Below are 18,024 nucleotides of genomic sequence, written 5' to 3' on the forward strand. Positions count from 1 at the left end.
TGAAATAGAGCCTGAGTGGTGTAATCATTAATCATGACAGAGAGACACCTCTTCTTTCCCCATGTTGAACATAAGCAATGATTAGGAATGATTCTGGATGTTAAAGGACATACAGCATTGGATAAGGCAAGAGAAAAGTGCATGACCTGCTGAATTCTATGAATTGTCTTTAGTTCGAAGGAATCCAGTTAATCTGGATTTGACTGTGAATATGCTTGAATTTAATTCCAGAATGGGAAAAGCTCCCTTTTTTCTGGTTCATTCGTGGAACATGGGCGTCACTGGCAGGCCAGCTTTTATTGCCCATCCCTAGTTGCCCTTGAGAAGGTGGTGGTGAGCTTCCTTCTTGAAACGTTGCAGTCCATGTTCTGTGGGTTGACGCACAATGACGTTACAGAGGGAATTCCAGGATTTTTACCCAGCAACTATGAAGGAATGCCGGTATATTTCCAAGTCAGGATGGTGAGTGGCTCGGAGGGGAACTTACAAGTGGTGGTGTTCCCATTTATCTGCTGCCCTTGTCCTTCTAGATGGAAGTGGTCGTGGGTTTGGAAGGTGCTGTCTAAGGATCTTTGGTGAATTGCTGCAGTGCATCTTATAGATAGTACACACTGCTGCTACTGAGTATCGGTGGTGAAGGGATTGAATGTTTGTAGATGTGGTGCCAATCAAGCGGGCTGCTTTGTCCTGAATGGTGTCAAGGTTCTTGAGTGTTGTTGAAGTTGCACCCATCCAGGCAAGTGGGGAGTATTCCATCACACTCCTGACTTGTGCCTTGTAGATGGTGGATAGGCTTTGGGGAGTCAGGAAGTAAGTTACTCGCCGCACCTTCCTCACTGGACTCTCAAATACACTCTCAGAAAATGGCCAAGTTCTTTTTCCCAGGGTAGATACTGGGGGGCATAGGTTTAAGGTGAGAGGGGAAAGATTTAAAAGGGATCTGAAGGAGCAACTTTTTCACACAGAGAGTGATCCGTACATGGAATGAGCTGCCAGAGGAGGTGGTAGAGGCGGGTACAATTACAACATTTAAATGACATTTGGACAGGTACATGGGTAGGTAAAATTTAGAGGGATATGGGCCAAATGCAGGCAAACGGGACTAGTTCAGTTTAGGAAACCTGGTCGGCATGGACGAATTGGGCTGAAGGGCCTGTTTCCATGTTATATATCTCTATGACTCTATGTCATAAATTCAATGCTGCAGGAAGCCTTGAGGGATGTACAAAGTGCAGAGGTGAAATTAAAAAGGGAAATTAGGTCAGCAAAGAGAGGACATAAAAAAGTACTGGGAAGTAAAGTCAAGGAAAACCCAACCATGTTTTATAGTACATAAAGACCAAGAGGGTAACTTTAACAAGTGTAGGTCCAATTAGACATCATGAAAGTAACTTGTGTGTGGAGACACATGGGTATACTTTTCAATGAATACTTTGCAAGTATTTTCACGAGAGAGAGATGAAATACACTTTGTAGGTAAGGTGGAGGGATGTGATATATTAGATGGAATAAGCATAACAAAGGAGGAAATATCAAGATGGTTTTGTATCTTTGAAAGTGAATATATCACCGGGCCCAAATTAAATCTATCCCAGGTCGCGAAGGGAAACAAGGGAATAGTGGAAGTTCTGATCATTTTTTTCCCCTGATTCTCTCTGGCTCCAGGGATGGTGCCAGAGGACTGAAGGTCAACTCAGATTGAACCATTGTTTAAAAAACTGCAGCCTGGTAATTAAATATTTGTTTTTTTTGAAAAGATATTTCAGCTTCTACCTTAAGCCCATGTGCATGTGCCAACCTTTATTCCACTCCCTGTAAAATGATATTAAAAAGTGTGGAGTAATCAGGCCTTTTCATAGAATACCTACAGTGACAGAAGGAGGCCATTCAGCCCATTGAGCCTGCACTGACAACAATCCCACCCAATCCCTGTAACCCCACTAATTCTTCTAACACTAAGGGGCAATTCAGCACGGTCAATCAATCTAACCTGTACATCTTTGGCGTGTGGGAAGAAACCGGAGCAGCCGGAGGAAACCCACGCTAACACGGGGAGAGCGTGCAAACTCCACACAGACAGTCATCCGAGGCCGGAACTGAACCTGGTTCCCCTGGCACTGTGAGGCAGTAAAGCTAACCACTGTGTCGCCATGCCACCCTTTTAATGTCCTGGTTTGCTGTCTGTGAGAATACTCCAATATGACTGCTTAACCTGCTGGTTGCCTGGAGATCTCTCTGACTTGGTGCCGGATTCAAACAAAAGGGAAATCTGCACCATGGCGACCACTGGATCTTTGTGGGCAGCCTTTTGGCAAGGCCAGCTGCAAACACTGTCACTTTGCCACTCACTGTGATATCCAGCTCATTGTATTCGTTAATCTTGTTAATATGGGGATTATAGAAATACATTTGAAATCACAAATTTGGAACATCATAAAGACATAAATTTATGTGAAAATATATTTTAAGTATATTGTGTGTAGGAATTATTTTGTTAACATAAAGATATGATCACTATGTAGCCACATCTTCACCAAAGGAATGTGTTATAACACATTTGCTGCACACAATTTAACTGTAATGCCAATGCTTCTAACTCACTGTTGATTATTATATATTTACACATTATTTATTATTACTAATGCAAAATGTTATGCATCATATAATGCTTGGCTCAGTTATTGTGATGCTCTAATTTTAAACTAAAAGAAACTTACCTTAAACTGAATGTACTTGATCATTTTTGTCAGAATCCTGTACAGAAAGTCACTTCCTACGGGAAGATCTGCGGAAGTAGATTCAAGATTTAAAGTCACGACCTTAAATATTTATAAACCTTCACTATCGCAACACTTTAATAATCAGTTACTTCCCTCCCTAACAGCACTGTGGGTGTACCTACACCTCAGATACTGCAGTGGGTTTGAGAAGGCAGCTCACCACCACCTTCTCGAGGGTGACTAGGGATGGACAATAATTGCTGGTCTAGCCAATGATGCCTACATTCCATAAATGATTATAAAAAATAAGAATGATTAAGCCAAAAAAAACAAAATTTTGACATAAACGCAAAATACTGCGGATGCTGGAATCTGAAACAAAAACAGAAAAATGCTGGAAAATCTCAGCAGGTCTGACAGCATCTGTGGAGAGAGAATAGAGCCAACGTTTTGAATCGAAATGACCCTTCGTCAGAGCCCCAACAACCCCAGAACAACATTCTGAATTGTTATGAAAAGGTAATGCTGAATTATGTCAAATAATCATGTCCACTCATGTCACCCTTAAGTTGATAGTTTGCCTTCAGTAGAGAAAAATACTAAATAAACAAGACAAGTTCACCCAGCCTCCATTGGCCATTTTGCTTTGTTCTGCACCATACAGAGCAGCAAGGTTTCACTTCCAATCCTTTGGACTGAGGCAGCTCTGGTGACGGTGAGAATCTACAATTAGCCTTTGTAACCTTTGACTGAAGCGAGGAAGGTATTAGCCACATTTGCTTTCACTGCACACTTGCGGCTCGGTACTGAAATAATGTGCAAGTGTAACCATTGGGATTGAGCGAGATTTTGATTCCCCCTTTAGACTGAGAAGAATGCCAATGTACACTGTTCAGGCTCATAAGTCAAGAATGACCCCTCTTGTTTGAATCATAAATCATGGATTAATCCATATAAATTCCAAAGGGAGCTGGATTGCGGTGTGATCCATATGGTGGTGGTATTAGCTCATTTCCCACAACATGGAACTCACACAGGCTAACCATTTGTAAAGATAAGTACAAAATATTTTTTTTCCAGAGTAAGGGAAGAAGAAAGAAATATTTCAATTCATGCAATTAGGAAATATGAATTCTGGACAATGCCAGCATTGAAATATCTCAAACTCTTCACATGCTTTTGGAGGGAGTGATATCTGTTGTTGTGTCAGCAAAGAACACAGTTCATACTGTGCATTGAAAAAATATATTTCTTGGATTGGATCATGCTGGATTTTTATCAATATCAGCAAACAGTTTGGGTTGGAGTAAAACGGTTCTTTGGGCACAGGCGCGGGCTGGGAGGTTGGTGGGGGTGATATTGGGTGCCCATAAGTTAATGAGGGAGGATCTGGGGTTGGCGGACCTATCATCTCTCCGCTGCCATGCCATTTTGTCATACTGAGAGATTGGAGAATGGCTCTCCAATCCAAAGGACAACTGAGACAATTAGGTGGCCTATTAACAGCTTCTTCCATGACCACTGATATTTTACTAATCACATTCAAGAAGCTTGACACCATTCAAGACAAAGCAGCCTGCTTAATTGGCACCCCGTCTACTGCCTTAAATTTTCACAGTCATCACCAGTGATGCACAGGGGCAGCAGTGTGTACCATCTACAAGATGCAGTGTAGAAAGGCTCACCAAGGCTCCTTTGGCAGCACCTTCCAAACCCATAACCTCTATCATCTAGAATGACAAGGGCAGCAGATGAATGGAAACATTACCCACCTGCAATATCCCCTCCAAAACACACACCATCCTGACTTAGAAACATAGAAACTAGAAACAGGAGAAGGCCATTCAGCCCTTTGAGCCTGTTCTGCCATTCATTTTGATCATGGCTGATCATCAAACACAAAAGTCCGATCCTGCCTTCCTCCTCATATCCTTTGACCCCTTTGCCCCAAGTGCTATCTCTAACTCCTTCTTGAAGACATACATTGTTTTGGCCTCAACTGCTTTCTGCGAATTCCAGAGGCTCAGTACTTTCTGGGTGAAGAGATTTCTCCTCATCTCAGTCCTAAAAGGTTTATCCCTTATCCTTAGACTATGACCCTGGTTCTGGGCACCCTCACTATCAGGAACATCCTTCTTGCATCTACCCTGCCTAGTCCTGTTAGAATTTTATAGGTTTCTATAAGATCGTCCCTCATTCTTCTGAACTTCAACGAATATAATCCTAACCAACTCAATGTCTCCTCATACGACAGTCCCGCCATCCCAGGGATCAGCCTGGTAAACCTTCATTGTATTCCCTCTATAGCAAGAACATCCTTCCTCAGATAGACCAAAACAGTACACAATATTCTTGGTGTAGCCTGTATAATTACAGCAAGACATCCCTACTCCTGGACTCAAATTCTCTCACTGTGAAGGCCAACATACCATTGCCTTCTTTACCACCTACTGCATCTGAATGCTTGGTATCTGAGACTGTTGTGCGTCGACACCCAAGTCTCGGTGTATGTTCCCCTCTCTCAATCTATAGCTATTCAGATAATAATCTGCCTTTGTAATTTTGTTCCCAAAGTGGATAATCTCACATTTATCCACATTATGCTGCATTTGCCATGCATTGTCCACTTCCTCAGCCTGTCCGAATTATGCTGAACATCTCTGCATCCTCCTACAGCTTTGTGTCATCTGCAAATTTGGAGGTAATACATTGAGTTCCCTCACCTAAATCTTTGACATATACTGTGAATAGCTGGGGTCCTAGCACTGAGCCCTGCATGCCATTCGGAAAAAGACTAGTTTATTCCTACTCTTCCTCTCTCCCAACCAGTTTTCTATCTATCTCTATACACCACCCCCAATCCCATGCGCTTTGATTTTACATGCTAATCTCTTATGTCGGACTTTGTCAAAAGCCTTCTGAATGTCCAAATAAATCACATCCACTGCCTCCCCATCATTAACTCTACTGGTTACATCCTCAAAAAGTTCCAGTAGATTTGTTAAGCATGATTTCCCTTTCATAAATCCATGCTGTCTCTGTCTGATCCTGTCACTATTTTCCAAGTGGCTCTGCTATGAAATCCTTGACAATGGATTCCAGAATTTTCCTCACTATCGATGACAGGCTTACTGATCTATAATTCCCTGTTTTCTCTTTACATCCATTTTTAAATGGTGGGGTTACATTAGCTGTCCTCTGATCTGTGGGAACTGTTCAGATTATGTCTGTAGAATCTTGGAAGATGTCCACCAATGCATCCATTATTTCTAGGGCCACTTCCTGAAATACTCTGGGATGTAGATTATTAGCCCCTGGGGATTTATTGGCCTTCAATCCTACCAGTTTCCCCAAGACCATTTCTCTACTAATACAGATTTCCTTCAATTCCTCCCTCTCACTAAACCCTGCGTTCCCCAACATTCTTGGTATGTTATTTGTGTCCTCTTTTGTGAAGACAGTCAGCCATTTCTTTGTTTCCCATTATAAATTCCCCAATTTCTGTCTCGAACTGACTTCATTAATCTTTTGCTCTTCACCTACCTTGAAACTGAGGACCCTATTTTACCATTTTGAATCTAAGTGCTCGGCGAACTTGAAAATAAGAACATAAGAACATAAGAAATAGGAGCAGGAGTAGGCCATCTAGCCCCTCGAGCCTGCCCCGCCATTCAATAAGATCATGGCTGATCTGATAGTGGTTTAGTTCCACTTACCCGCCCACTCCCCATAACCCTTAATTCCCTTATTGATCAGAAATCTATCTGCCTGTGACTTAATCATATTTAACGAGGTAGCCTCCACTGTTTCAATGGGCAGAGAATTCCTGAGATTCACTACCCTCTGAGAGAAGAAGTTCCTCCTCAACTCTGTCCTAAACTGACGCCCCCTTATTTTGAGGCTGTGTCCTCTAGTTCTTGTTTCCTTTCTAAGTGGAAAGAATTTCTCTGCCTCTACCCTGTCTAGCCCCTTCATTATCTTATATGTCTCTATAAGATCTCCCTTCAGCCTTCTAAACTCCAACGAGTACAGGCCCAATCTACTCAATCTCTCCTCATAAGCTAACCCCCTCATCTCCGGTATCAACCTGGTGAACCTTCTCTGTACTCCCTCCAAGGCCAATACATCCTTCCGCAAATAAGGGGACCAAAATTGCACACAGTACTCCAGTTGCGGCCTCACCAGTACCTTGTACAATTGCAGCAAGACCTCCCTGCTTTTATACTCCATCCCCTTCGCGATGAAACTGGGAGTGTTTCAGATCCGACTTTTAGACCCGTTCTCAGACATCCCCATACGCACGCTGCCTGAACAAATATCAGCAATTTCGAACAGCACTGCAGAAACCTGGGGGTGGGGCTTAACGTGCCTGAAATCCTGCAGCTCCGATCGGTGCCTCCAACTGCGCATGCGCAGAAACAAAAATAGAATGTGGCTCCCTGCCACATCGCTCCCAGGCTGGATGATGCCTCCCCCTGGGCCCCACAGACATTGGCCCACCCCCACAACATTACTGACCCCCATCCTCTCTACCACCCAGACCGATCGCAGGCCCTTCCCCCCCCCACCGATCCCAGGCAGCGTGGCAGCGGACCCCCCCTTTCCCCTCACTGATCACAGGCAAGAGTGGCAGCGGACCCCGCCGATCTCAAGCAGAGAGCCGTCGGACGCTCAGCACTTACCTCCTCACTAACTGGAGCGACCAAATCGGACTTTTGTGGAGCATGTCTGTTTCACGCCGATTCTGGATGGGCGAACGTGGTGGTAAAGGGGGAAGTGCCAGTAAGGTTGGATGTGCAGCCCATTAAATCAATTTAATTACATGCAAATGCATTTAAATGGCCGTCGCGCCTGTTTCGGATGTGGTCCCGATCACAACCATTTTCAGGCCTTGATAAAGGGGGAACGAGTGCGGAGGTGGCGTGGATCACGCTACTTGCCTCACGCCCAACTTTACCAAGTTTTTGTACCTGAAAACGGGCACCACATGATGGTAAAATCGGGTCCTATATCATTGATTCTTCACTGTGGCTGGGTCAAAATCCTGGAACTGCATTCCTAAAAGCACTGTGGTTGTACCTACAACACATGGATTGCAGTGGTCCAAGAAGGATGGTGACCACCACCTTCTCAAGGGCAATTAGAGCAATGAGTGATGGCTTAGTCAGCAATGTCCACATTCCACAAAACAGTATTAAAAAATACACGACATGGAGAGTAAGATTCAAGCCTTTGTGAAACTGTTCAGACAAGACACCAAACATTTCCTCTGAGGTTTTCCTAATTGGCTGCTCTAAGTCTGGCAGCTGATAAAAGGAAACCCCAGAAAAGCCAGGTAAAAGGATTGCAGTAATCCACCATCAAAGGTACATCAACTAAGGAAATTCCTAATACTCCAAAAGACATACAAACAGGCGAATAGGCAGCAGACAGATTGAAAGGGTCCATTTAGCATCGAGACCTTTCAGATTTCACTTATTGTAAAATTGGGAAGGGTTCAACCAACTAGAAAACAAAAAGCTTACCTTTTGGAAAGAGTAAAGAATTAACCACATGAATAACACCATTGTTTGCCATGAGATCAGGTTCTTTGGACTTGACGTTGTTTACTAACATTGTGTTGTTCACCTGAAAGCAGAGAGAATTGATGACTTGAATGCATTCCCAGCCTTTTATCAATAATCTGTTTTCTTTCGAATAGATGACCCATATACTGCGAAGTTCTGAATGAGGAGCTGTCTTGGTTTCATGTTTTAAAGCTAAGTAAGTTCATTTACCCAATGAATAGCTGAGCTATACAAACACCAAAGGTCTCAGGGTCAATCCCCCAGTCTGTGCAGGATTAGTTGACCGCAGACAGGACAGCAGTTGAGTGCTGCAAGTGCCCCACAGCATCTCTGGGTCATGGACAACAAGCGACTCAGAGTTCTCATTCGGCAACCCCTGTTACAAATACAGGTGAACACAGTTGTGGGGTGGGAGTTTGGCTGCAAACCCAGTGACAAGGTTCATGTACGTAAATAATGTTCACATAAGTGAAATACTAAGATTGTTCTATGCTGATGGAACCTCAGTACAATAAATTATTTCAGTTTTTTACTAACTTGTTGTTGGCCACTCTACCACCAAGATTGGTGGCATAATGGCCAGCAAAGAAGGTTATCTAGGATTGCAATGGGATCTTGATCAATTGAGCCAGTGGGCTGCTGAATGGCAAATGGCGTTGAATTTAGATGAATGCGAGGTGATGCATTTTAGTCGATCGAACCAGAGCAGGACTTAATGGTAGGGTATTGGGGAGAGTTAAGTAACAAAGAGATCTAGGGGCACAGGTTCGTAGCTCCTTCAAAGTGGAGTCACAGCTGGACAGAGTGAAGAAGGCATTCGGCATGCTTGGTTTCATTGGTATACAGGAGTTGGGATGTCTCGTTAAAGTTGTACAAGACATTGCTAAGGCCACACTTGGAATACTGTGTACAGTTCTGTTCACCCTATTATAGAAAGGATATTATTAAACGAGAAAGAGTGCAGAAAAGATTTACGAGGATGCTACCGGAACTTGATGGTTTGAGTTATATGGAGAGGCTGGATAGACTGGGACTTTTTTCCCTGGAGCATAGGAGACTTAGGGTGATCTTATAGAGGTCTATAAAATAATGAGGGGTATAGATCAGCTAGATAGTCAACATCGTTTCCCAAAGGAAGGGAAATCTACAACTAGAGGGCATAGGTTTAAGGTGAGAAGGGAGAATTACAAAAGGGTCCAGAGGGGCAATTTTTTCACACATAGGATGGTGAGTGTCTGGAACAAGCTGCCAGAGGTAGTAGTAGAGGCGGGTATAATTTTGTCTTTTGAAAAGCATTTCGACAGTTACATGAGTAAGATGGGTATAGAGGGATATGGACCAAATGTGGGTAATTGGGACGAGCTTACTGGTTAAAAAAAAGGCAGCAAGGACAAGTTGGGCCGAAGGGCCTGTTTCCATGCTGTAAAACCTGTATGACTCAATGACATGAAACAGATGCAGATATAGTGACTATGACGTTATCTGTAAGAAGGTTAGCTGTTCCATGTATTAAGGACATATGCTCTGCTGAAGGATAAATTGTCATTTATTCCAGTAAATCTGACTGTGATTCCTTGTTAAAATTTCACCTACATGACAGAATCTGGCTGTCATTTTATCAGGGATGATTTTGGTCAGGTAATTTTTTTTATACATCAGAAATACTTGCCTAGAATTTGAATAAGTAAGTGTTAATTTGGGGTGATAACGGCTGGAATTCTCCAGTCTCGCTCGCCCTGCTGCCGCTGCCAGCGAGAATGGAAAATTTGGTGCTCAACTCACGGGACTGGAGAATCTCAGGTGCAGGCAAGGTCAGAGAATTCCGACCAACATCTTTTATCCGATGTGTAACAAGGAATCAAATATACATGCTGTGGAATATTCCCACTTTAGGTAAACTGGGCTGAAGGGTGTCTCTATCCAAGGTGGAACTCACCAGTTTGACCATAACTCTGCCGCCCTGGTATGATTTCAGTACATTGGTGACTCCATATTCAATTCCACCGCCAACGTAAACTCCCTTCAGGAGGTGATACAAGAGGATCTGTCTGAGAGCGTTTCTATCACCTGTAAAATAGATAGCAATTTTCATCTGATTTTCCTCTCAAAAGTGAATTTCTGAGCATTTCCTAATTAGAAGCAGGAAAGCCCAAGAAATGAGCGCCATAATCTTCTGTTCAGCATGAACTCTGCCACTTGCATCCTAATTTGCACCAAGTGCCATTCACCCATCGGCCCCGATGGTCGCTGAAATACTTCTGACTTACATGTAAGCAATGCCTCGATTTTAAAATTCTCATCCTGGTTTACAAATCACCTCATGACCCTATACCTCCCTATCTCTGTAATCTCCTTCAATGCTACAACTCTCTGAGATTTCTGCTCTACTCCAGTTCTGGCTATTTCAGTATCCCTGTTTTTAATCATTTTTTTTGTGTATATCCAATTCAATCCAATCAAAGTCCAATTCAAAATCTCAGCAAGTGAGACATTCCCGATCCAAGCTGACAAGACAGGGCTCTCACCTCCTGTCTTGGGCTTGATCTACCTGATCCAAGCTGACTGAAGCAGGCATTGCACCTCCTCCAATCGATCTCATTTGCATCTTAGCCGAAAGGTCTGGATGCCGCTTTAAAATTTGCTTCAAATGAAGCCTCAGTGTTACCTCATGACTTTAACCAAGTGCAGCACAGCAAAACTACACTTGATCTTAACCAAAAGGCCGAGAAGCGGTTTAATCACTTTATCATAGGCAGACATGCCTTCAGCCGGCAAGACAAGAAGCTCTGGACTCCAGCCCCTACATCTCACCAGCTCGCTTCTTTCCTTTAAGATGCTCTTTCAAATCCACTTCCTTGACCAAGTTATCAAGGCTTGAACCCACAGCATTGGAACACATATGCACCAGTAACCATTTTAGTAACATTTTGGAAGTTAACTATAGATACTGAAATAGATACAAATAAATCTGAAAAGGCGAATACAAAGTCTCTTTAACAAAGCTACAAAAATAAAACAAAATGGGGACAAAAACCCTTTGTGCCCCAAACTGTGTGAGATTCCAGAGTCATGTACAGACAGGAAGATCCATGGACTGAAGTAAAAAATAAACAGAACAGATCAAACAAGCTGCCCATGCCTATTAATTCATCCCACATAACGACCCAGGATGGGATTTTCCATCCGTGCTCACTCCAAGACCGGAAAATTCCACCCGAGGTCAACTGACCGTTGCATGGTCTGTGTCCCGCCTGCTACAATTCCCGAGGCGAGCGGAATGGGAAAATTCCACTCACCCCCAGAGTTAAGTCTACAAGGAGGGCGGGGGGGGGGGGGGGCAATGATCAGTGAGGGGAGGGAGGGCGAGCAATTAATGGCTTGCTTTTGCCTTAGTGAGCTCGGAAAACCATGGCTGATCCTTTGGTGTCCACAAAATGCAATATTTTAAAAAGATTTTAGCCCTTTTTTTTTAAAGAGGGTGGCCTTCAGCCATCCCTTTAAGAACAGGTCACGGTGTTCAAGACTTTTGCACTGCAAATTCCGAATGGAATATACAAAATTAGGAGTCAGTGTCTGACATGTGGCCTGGCTTCTCATTTCAAAGCTGCAACTGGATGTGTGTTCATTTCAGGATATAGTCAGGGACACTTAAAAAAAAGACCCCAACCAATTCAGTGGTGGCCTCACCTCTCGTGCAGATAAGGACAGGGGCAGGACTTTCTGGCCATGCATGCCCCAAGACTGGAAATTCCTGCCCGAGGTCAACGGACCTTTGCATGCTCTGCCAAATTTTCTGTCCCATCCACTATAATTCCCATGGCGGGCAGGACGGGAAATTCCACCCAGGACCTCTGTATTGGTCAATGAGTTATTGTCACATGTGCTTTAGGCCCATAGTTAATTCTAGAACCCATTCTTTACAATCTTAAACCTTTCAATTGGATTCTTGAGATTTTGATTATTTCTTACTTGTCAGCTGCTTTAGCTCTTCCGACGAAAGGCTTTCAAATACATCATTGGTCGGAACAAATAAAGTCCAGTCTCCTTCTTCAGTAAGCAGTTCTGTCAAACCTGCAGATTCTGCCAGAGTCAGGAATATGCTGATAAGAAAAGGAACCATCATTTTAGTGGGAGAGATAACTCTGCAGCAGATATCAATGGGAAAAGGGCAGTCATTCCTCCCTTAGCTGGCTCTAATATGACAATCTGACAGGACTGTCTCATATCTCTTCTGCATTAACAAAGATTCTGAGTTATTTTATTTCTTCCAGTCAACATTTACTGCACAAACTGGAAACATGTTCAACAATTTGACAACTGTTGAGAGTCTGCAATCACAAAGTTCCTTGAATTTGTAAGTCAGCTAATGTATTTTTTCTGGTTCAATATAGCAATGTTGCCAGGGGCCCCACAAAATTCACCTGGGCTATTATCTCACTGTACTGCCCTTTCCATGATCATAAATCCTGATCTTTGGCGGCACGGTGGCACAGTGGTTAGCACTGCTGCCTCACAATGGCAGGGACCCGGGTTCGATTCCCGGCTTGGGTCACTGTCTGTATGGAGTCTGTACATTCTCCCCATCTCTGTGTGGGTTTTCTCCCACAGTCTGAAAGCCGTACTGGTTAGGTGCATTGGCCATGCTAATTTCTCCCACAGTGTACCTGAACAGGCGCCGGAGTGTGGCGACTTGGGGATTTTCATGGTAACTTCATTGCAGTGTTAATGTAAGCCTACTTGTGACACTAATAAACAAAGTAAAAAAAAATTAAGCCTTACCTGCTAACAGACAGATTCCAGCCCAACTGATTTAGTGCCATTGCAAATCCAGTAAGTTTTTTTGTATAATCATTTGCGAGATATGGACTGCACTGATAAGGCCAACATTTACTGCCCACCAGCATTTGCTGCCCACCCATAAGTGTCCTCGAGAGGCCGGTGAGCCACCATTTTGAGAATTGAATGACTTCCTAGACCATCTCAGTAGGCAGTTAAGGCAATCCGATTGTCGGAAAAAGCCATCTGGTTCACTAATGCCCTTTAGGAAAGGAAATCTGCCGTCCTTACCTGGTCTGGTCTACAAGTGACTCCAGAGCCACAGCAATGTGGTTGACTCTCAACTACCCTCTGAACAAGGGCAACTAGGGATGGGCAATAAATGCTGGCCAGTCAGCGACGCCCATGTCCCATGAATGAACAAAGAAAAATATATCGAGTGGACCAGGCATGGACAACAGATTATCTGCTCAGAAGGATATTTGTGCACCAGATGGATGTTTACGATGTTTTTATTGGTTAACATTACTTGCATTGGCTTTGTAGCCCAGATTTTACTTATTTAATTGAATTAAGTTCCCCATCTGCCATGGTGGAATTTGACCTCGTGTATCCAGGTCATCTGCCCAGGCCTTCTAGATTATGGTTCAATAATGAAATCACTATACCACCACTGCATCAGGATGCCCATTGGACAGCCAAAAGCTCACTGGTTCCATTTAGATGAGGGTTGGAATTTTCTGGCCATTCATGGCAGCAGGGTTCTCTGGTCCCGCTACAATGAATGGAGATTTGGCTGAGCGCCAAATTCTCCATCCTCACTTGCAGTGGTGGTGGTTCGTGAACAGCCGGAAAATTCCGGCCAGGTCGGGACCTTAAAATGGCTGCAACCTCATCCCTGCCAGAAACGGCCAAGTGACCTGGCATAGAAACAGAAAGTGCTGGAAAAACTCAGCAGGCCTGGCAGCATCTGTGGAGGAGAAAGAGTTAACATTTTTGAGTCCAATATGGCTCTCCTTTGGAACCCGGCAGGCGACCTGAAATGCCCTGCTGAGATATCTATGATAGAATTATAGAATCCCTACAGTACAGAAGGAGACCATTCGGCCCATCGAGTCTGTACCGACCACAATCCCACCCAGGCCCTATTCCCGTAACCCCACATATTTACCCTGCTAATTCCCCTGACACTAGGGTTAATTTATCGTGGCCAATCAACCTAACCCGCACATCTTTGGACTGTGGGAGGAAACCGGAGCACTCAGAGGAAATCCACGCAGACACGAGAAGAATGTGCAAACTCCACACAGACAGTGACCTGAGGCTGGAATTGAACCTGGAACCCTGACGCTGTGAGGCAGCAGTGCTAACCATTGTGCCACCGTGCCACCCAAAGAAAAATGAGTTTTTAGCCAGAAGTTAAAATCTACTGCTGCGTGTATGGCCGTTGGGTTCATTTTCTTCTGCTTTGATCAGTTACAACTGAAACAACTGACCCGTGGGTACCAGGGACTAATTAAATCACAAAAGGACTTTCTTAAACCCCAACAGCCGGATCAGCTCAATACTCACCTGAAGCGAGGATCATCTCTCAGAATTTGCAGCATTGACTTCTCTGAAGGGACAATGACCTTTCGGATCATGTGAATTATACCATTTCTTCCCTCCTTGCTGCCTCTGAGCATGCAGGAATTCTCAATGCAAACTGCCTGCCAGAGAGTAACAAACCAACTTCAATACCCTGACAATGTTAGCCACATCTGACTGCAAAATAAAAGTTAGTTTTTCTTTGGTAACTGAGAGGGTTAACAATCAATCATATAACCTGTGAGAGAAACCAGAGGTCTTTATTAAAGTTGACCCAGATAAATGTCAAGGTCCTTCATCTGAGAAAATTCATTAAATCACACATCTGGACATGATTGAGATCCACAAACCCAGACACAAGCTGGGACATCAAGGATAGCTTGCAGCAGTATTGAATTAGGTCAGCAAACATGATTAATCTTCATGTTGATTGGATATTACAGTTAAGGAAGCGTGCAATGCTGGTGATTGGTGTTGAACATTGTTATCCTAGGCATGATGTAACCTTAATCAGTAGTTGACAGAGGTTAGAAATAAACCCTATACCTTTATTGATATAGGATCATTAATTGTAATCAAATCTGAAACTATTCCTGCTTGTGCATTCCTACATCCTGTACTCTGGCTGGCCGTAGCTAACCTTCATGAGTCCTTGCTATATAATTTGATTAAACAGCTGATTTGAAAAACTCTCTGACATGACTTCCCTGTAATCTATGCCTTGACTGATAAAGGTGAGTGCCCCATATTTCCTTTTCATCATCCTTCTAACATGCCCTTCTGCTTTCAGAGATCTCTGGACAAACACGCCAAGGTCCCTTCATTCCACAGAACTTCCTAGTGTCCTACCTTTCATTGACTACTTCTTTGTCAAATTACCCCTTCCAAAGTATATCTTTTCAGACTTTTCAAGGTTAAATTCAATCTGCCACTTATCTGCCCATTTGATTATTCTGTCTATATCTTCTTGTAGCCCAAGACACTCCACCTCACTGTTAACCACCCATCCAATCTTTGTTCTTCTTGAAGTAGCTAGACCAAGTCAAAACTTTGGTGAGGCCACAGCTGGAGTACTGTGTGCAGTTCTGGTCACCACATTATCGGAAGGATGTGATTGTGCTAGAGGGGATACAGAGGAGATTCACCAGGATGCTGCCTAGAATTGGAACACTTAAGTTATGAAGAGAGGTTGCGTAGGCTTGGTTTGTTTTCGTTGGAGCAGAGAAGACTAAGGGGTGACCTGATCAAGGTGCACAAGATTATGAGAGACATGGACAAAGTGGATAAGGAGCAGCTGTTCCCCTTCGTTGAAGGGTCAGTCACGAGGGGACGTAGGTTCAAGGTGAGGGGTAGGGGGTTTAGGGGGGGATATGAGGAAAAACATTTTTACCCAGAGGGTGGTGACGGTCTGGAATGTGCTGCCTGGGAGGGTGGTGGAGGCGGGATGCCTCACATCCTTTAAAAAGTACCTGGATGAGCACTTGGCACATCATAACATTCAGGGCTCTGGGCCAAGTACTGGTGAATAGGATTAGGTGGGAGTTCAGTTGTTTCTAATGTGTTGGTGTGGACTCGATGGGCCTCTTCTGCTCTGTTTGATTCTATGATTCTGTGGAAGTTGTAACAAATTAAAAGGCAGAACACCAAAACGCCCCACAACAGCAACTCAGAAGGAAATGCTTTTTATCAGGCAAGACATTTTCCTTGATTGTTGTTACTTCCAGATCCAACTATTTTAATACACTGTGAGACTGTGTCAGTCAACATAAATTTAAGTAAAATTATTAAGATAACTGTGAAATGTATCTCTCATGAAACTTTTACAGGCTTTTGCTCTGCAACAAATGCAGAGGCATCGCACAGCTGGTGGGCTGAAAACTGATTTTCTCAGAAGTTTTATTTTAACTTCATTCATTGACTATTTTAGTACTTTAATTTGGGTGCACCTATTCCTGTTATGCATCAGAAGGGATTATGGACATGGGAAGATCCCTACTTGAGGCATTTTAAGTATCGCAAAGTAGAATAAAGCTCACTTTTCACCGAGACATAGAACCTCCCGGCCGTGGCACAAATGCCTGAAAATCATCAGCCCTGCCCCAAACATGGCAATTCCCATTTTCGTGGGGGCCGGGAATGGGGTCGATTGACATTTTGCAGATTATGGAGCCACTTAAATTATCAGTTATCTCCAATTGTACCTAAACTGGTATTATTATGATTTAAATCACTATGTTCCTTCCCCATCTGATTTACTTCCCCCAACAGCTTTCTAATTTTATGTAGTTCACAACATCTAGATAATGGCCTCAGCCTTGTTCCCTCCCCTGTGGCGGGATGGCCAGGAAGAGAGGGGTTGGATGGGAACATTGCTGCCTTCCCACCTATGTCCCCATTACATTTATAGCTAGAATGCCCATGGATGGCCTTTCTACCCCGCCGCCAATTGAGGGCCTCAAGTGGGTAGTTAATGGGCAGACAGGGGACTCACCATGTCATAGAGTCATAGAGGTTTACAGCATGGAAACAGGCCCTTCTGCCCAACTTGTCCATGCCGCCTTTTTTTTTAAAAACCCCTAAGCTAATCCCAATTGCCAGCATTTAGCCCATATCTCTCTGTACCCATCATACCTATGTAACTATTTAAATGTTTTTTAAAAGACAAAATTGTACCCGCCTCTACTACTACCTCTGGCAGCTTGTTCCAGACACTCATCACCGTCTGTCTGAAAAAATTTGCCCCTCTGGACACTTTTGTATCTCTCCCCTCTCACCTTAAACCTATGCCCTCTAGTTTTAGATTCCCCTACCTTTGGGAAGAGATATTGACTATCTAGTTGATCTGTGCCCCTCATTATTTTAGAGACCTCTATAAGATCATCCATCAGCCTTCTACGCTCCGGAGAAAAAAGTCCCAGTCTATCCAGCCTCTCCTCATAACTCAAACCATCAAGTCCCAGTAGCATCCTAGTAAATCTCTTCTGTACTCTTTCTAGTTTAATAATATCCTTTCTATAATAGGGTGACCAGAACTGTACACAATATTCCAAGTGTGGCCTTACCAATGTCTTGTACAACTTCTACAAGACATTCCAACTCCTGTATTCAATGTGGGGAACCCTGCAGTCGAACGCTGCCATGTTAGCCTGCAGGCTTCCGGGAATCTCCCTCATTCAAAGGCTCTCAGTGGCTGGTCAAGGAACCCAGCATCAAGAGGGGAGCCTGCTGCGAGCCAGTCCCTGATCTTTCATGACCATCCTCACCTCCCCATCCCCCCTCACAGCAACTCCCACCCCACAATTCCATTCCCGCCAACAGTCACTTGTGCCTGGGTCCCTCTCCAATCTGAACTCTTATGTGGGTGTAATACTGAC

The 18,024-nt window shown here is 43.8% G+C and overlaps 1 protein-coding gene across 6 annotated transcripts in view; it reads right to left on the bottom strand.

Annotated features, from left to right (window-relative positions):
- LOC144499799 (periostin-like) overlaps positions 1–18,024 on the bottom strand; it is a 104,793-nt gene that overhangs the window by 26,720 nt on the left and 60,049 nt on the right. For all 6 annotated transcript variants that reach the window (XM_078222297.1, XM_078222294.1, XM_078222293.1 and 3 more), the window contains exons 11-15: positions 14,636–14,772; positions 12,257–12,387; positions 10,224–10,354; positions 8,246–8,348; positions 2,718–2,785 (exon numbers count right to left, since the gene is read on the bottom strand). In XM_078222297.1, the coding sequence (XP_078078423.1) occupies positions 2,718–2,785; positions 8,246–8,348; positions 10,224–10,354; positions 12,257–12,387; positions 14,636–14,772 (570 nt within the window). The remainder of the gene's footprint in view (positions 1–2,717; positions 2,786–8,245; positions 8,349–10,223; positions 10,355–12,256; positions 12,388–14,635; positions 14,773–18,024) is intronic.

Source organism: Mustelus asterias, chromosome 10 (assembly GCF_964213995.1).
Source record: "Mustelus asterias chromosome 10, sMusAst1.hap1.1, whole genome shotgun sequence".
In the NCBI taxonomy this organism is placed as follows: Eukaryota; Metazoa; Chordata; class Chondrichthyes; order Carcharhiniformes; family Triakidae; genus Mustelus; species Mustelus asterias.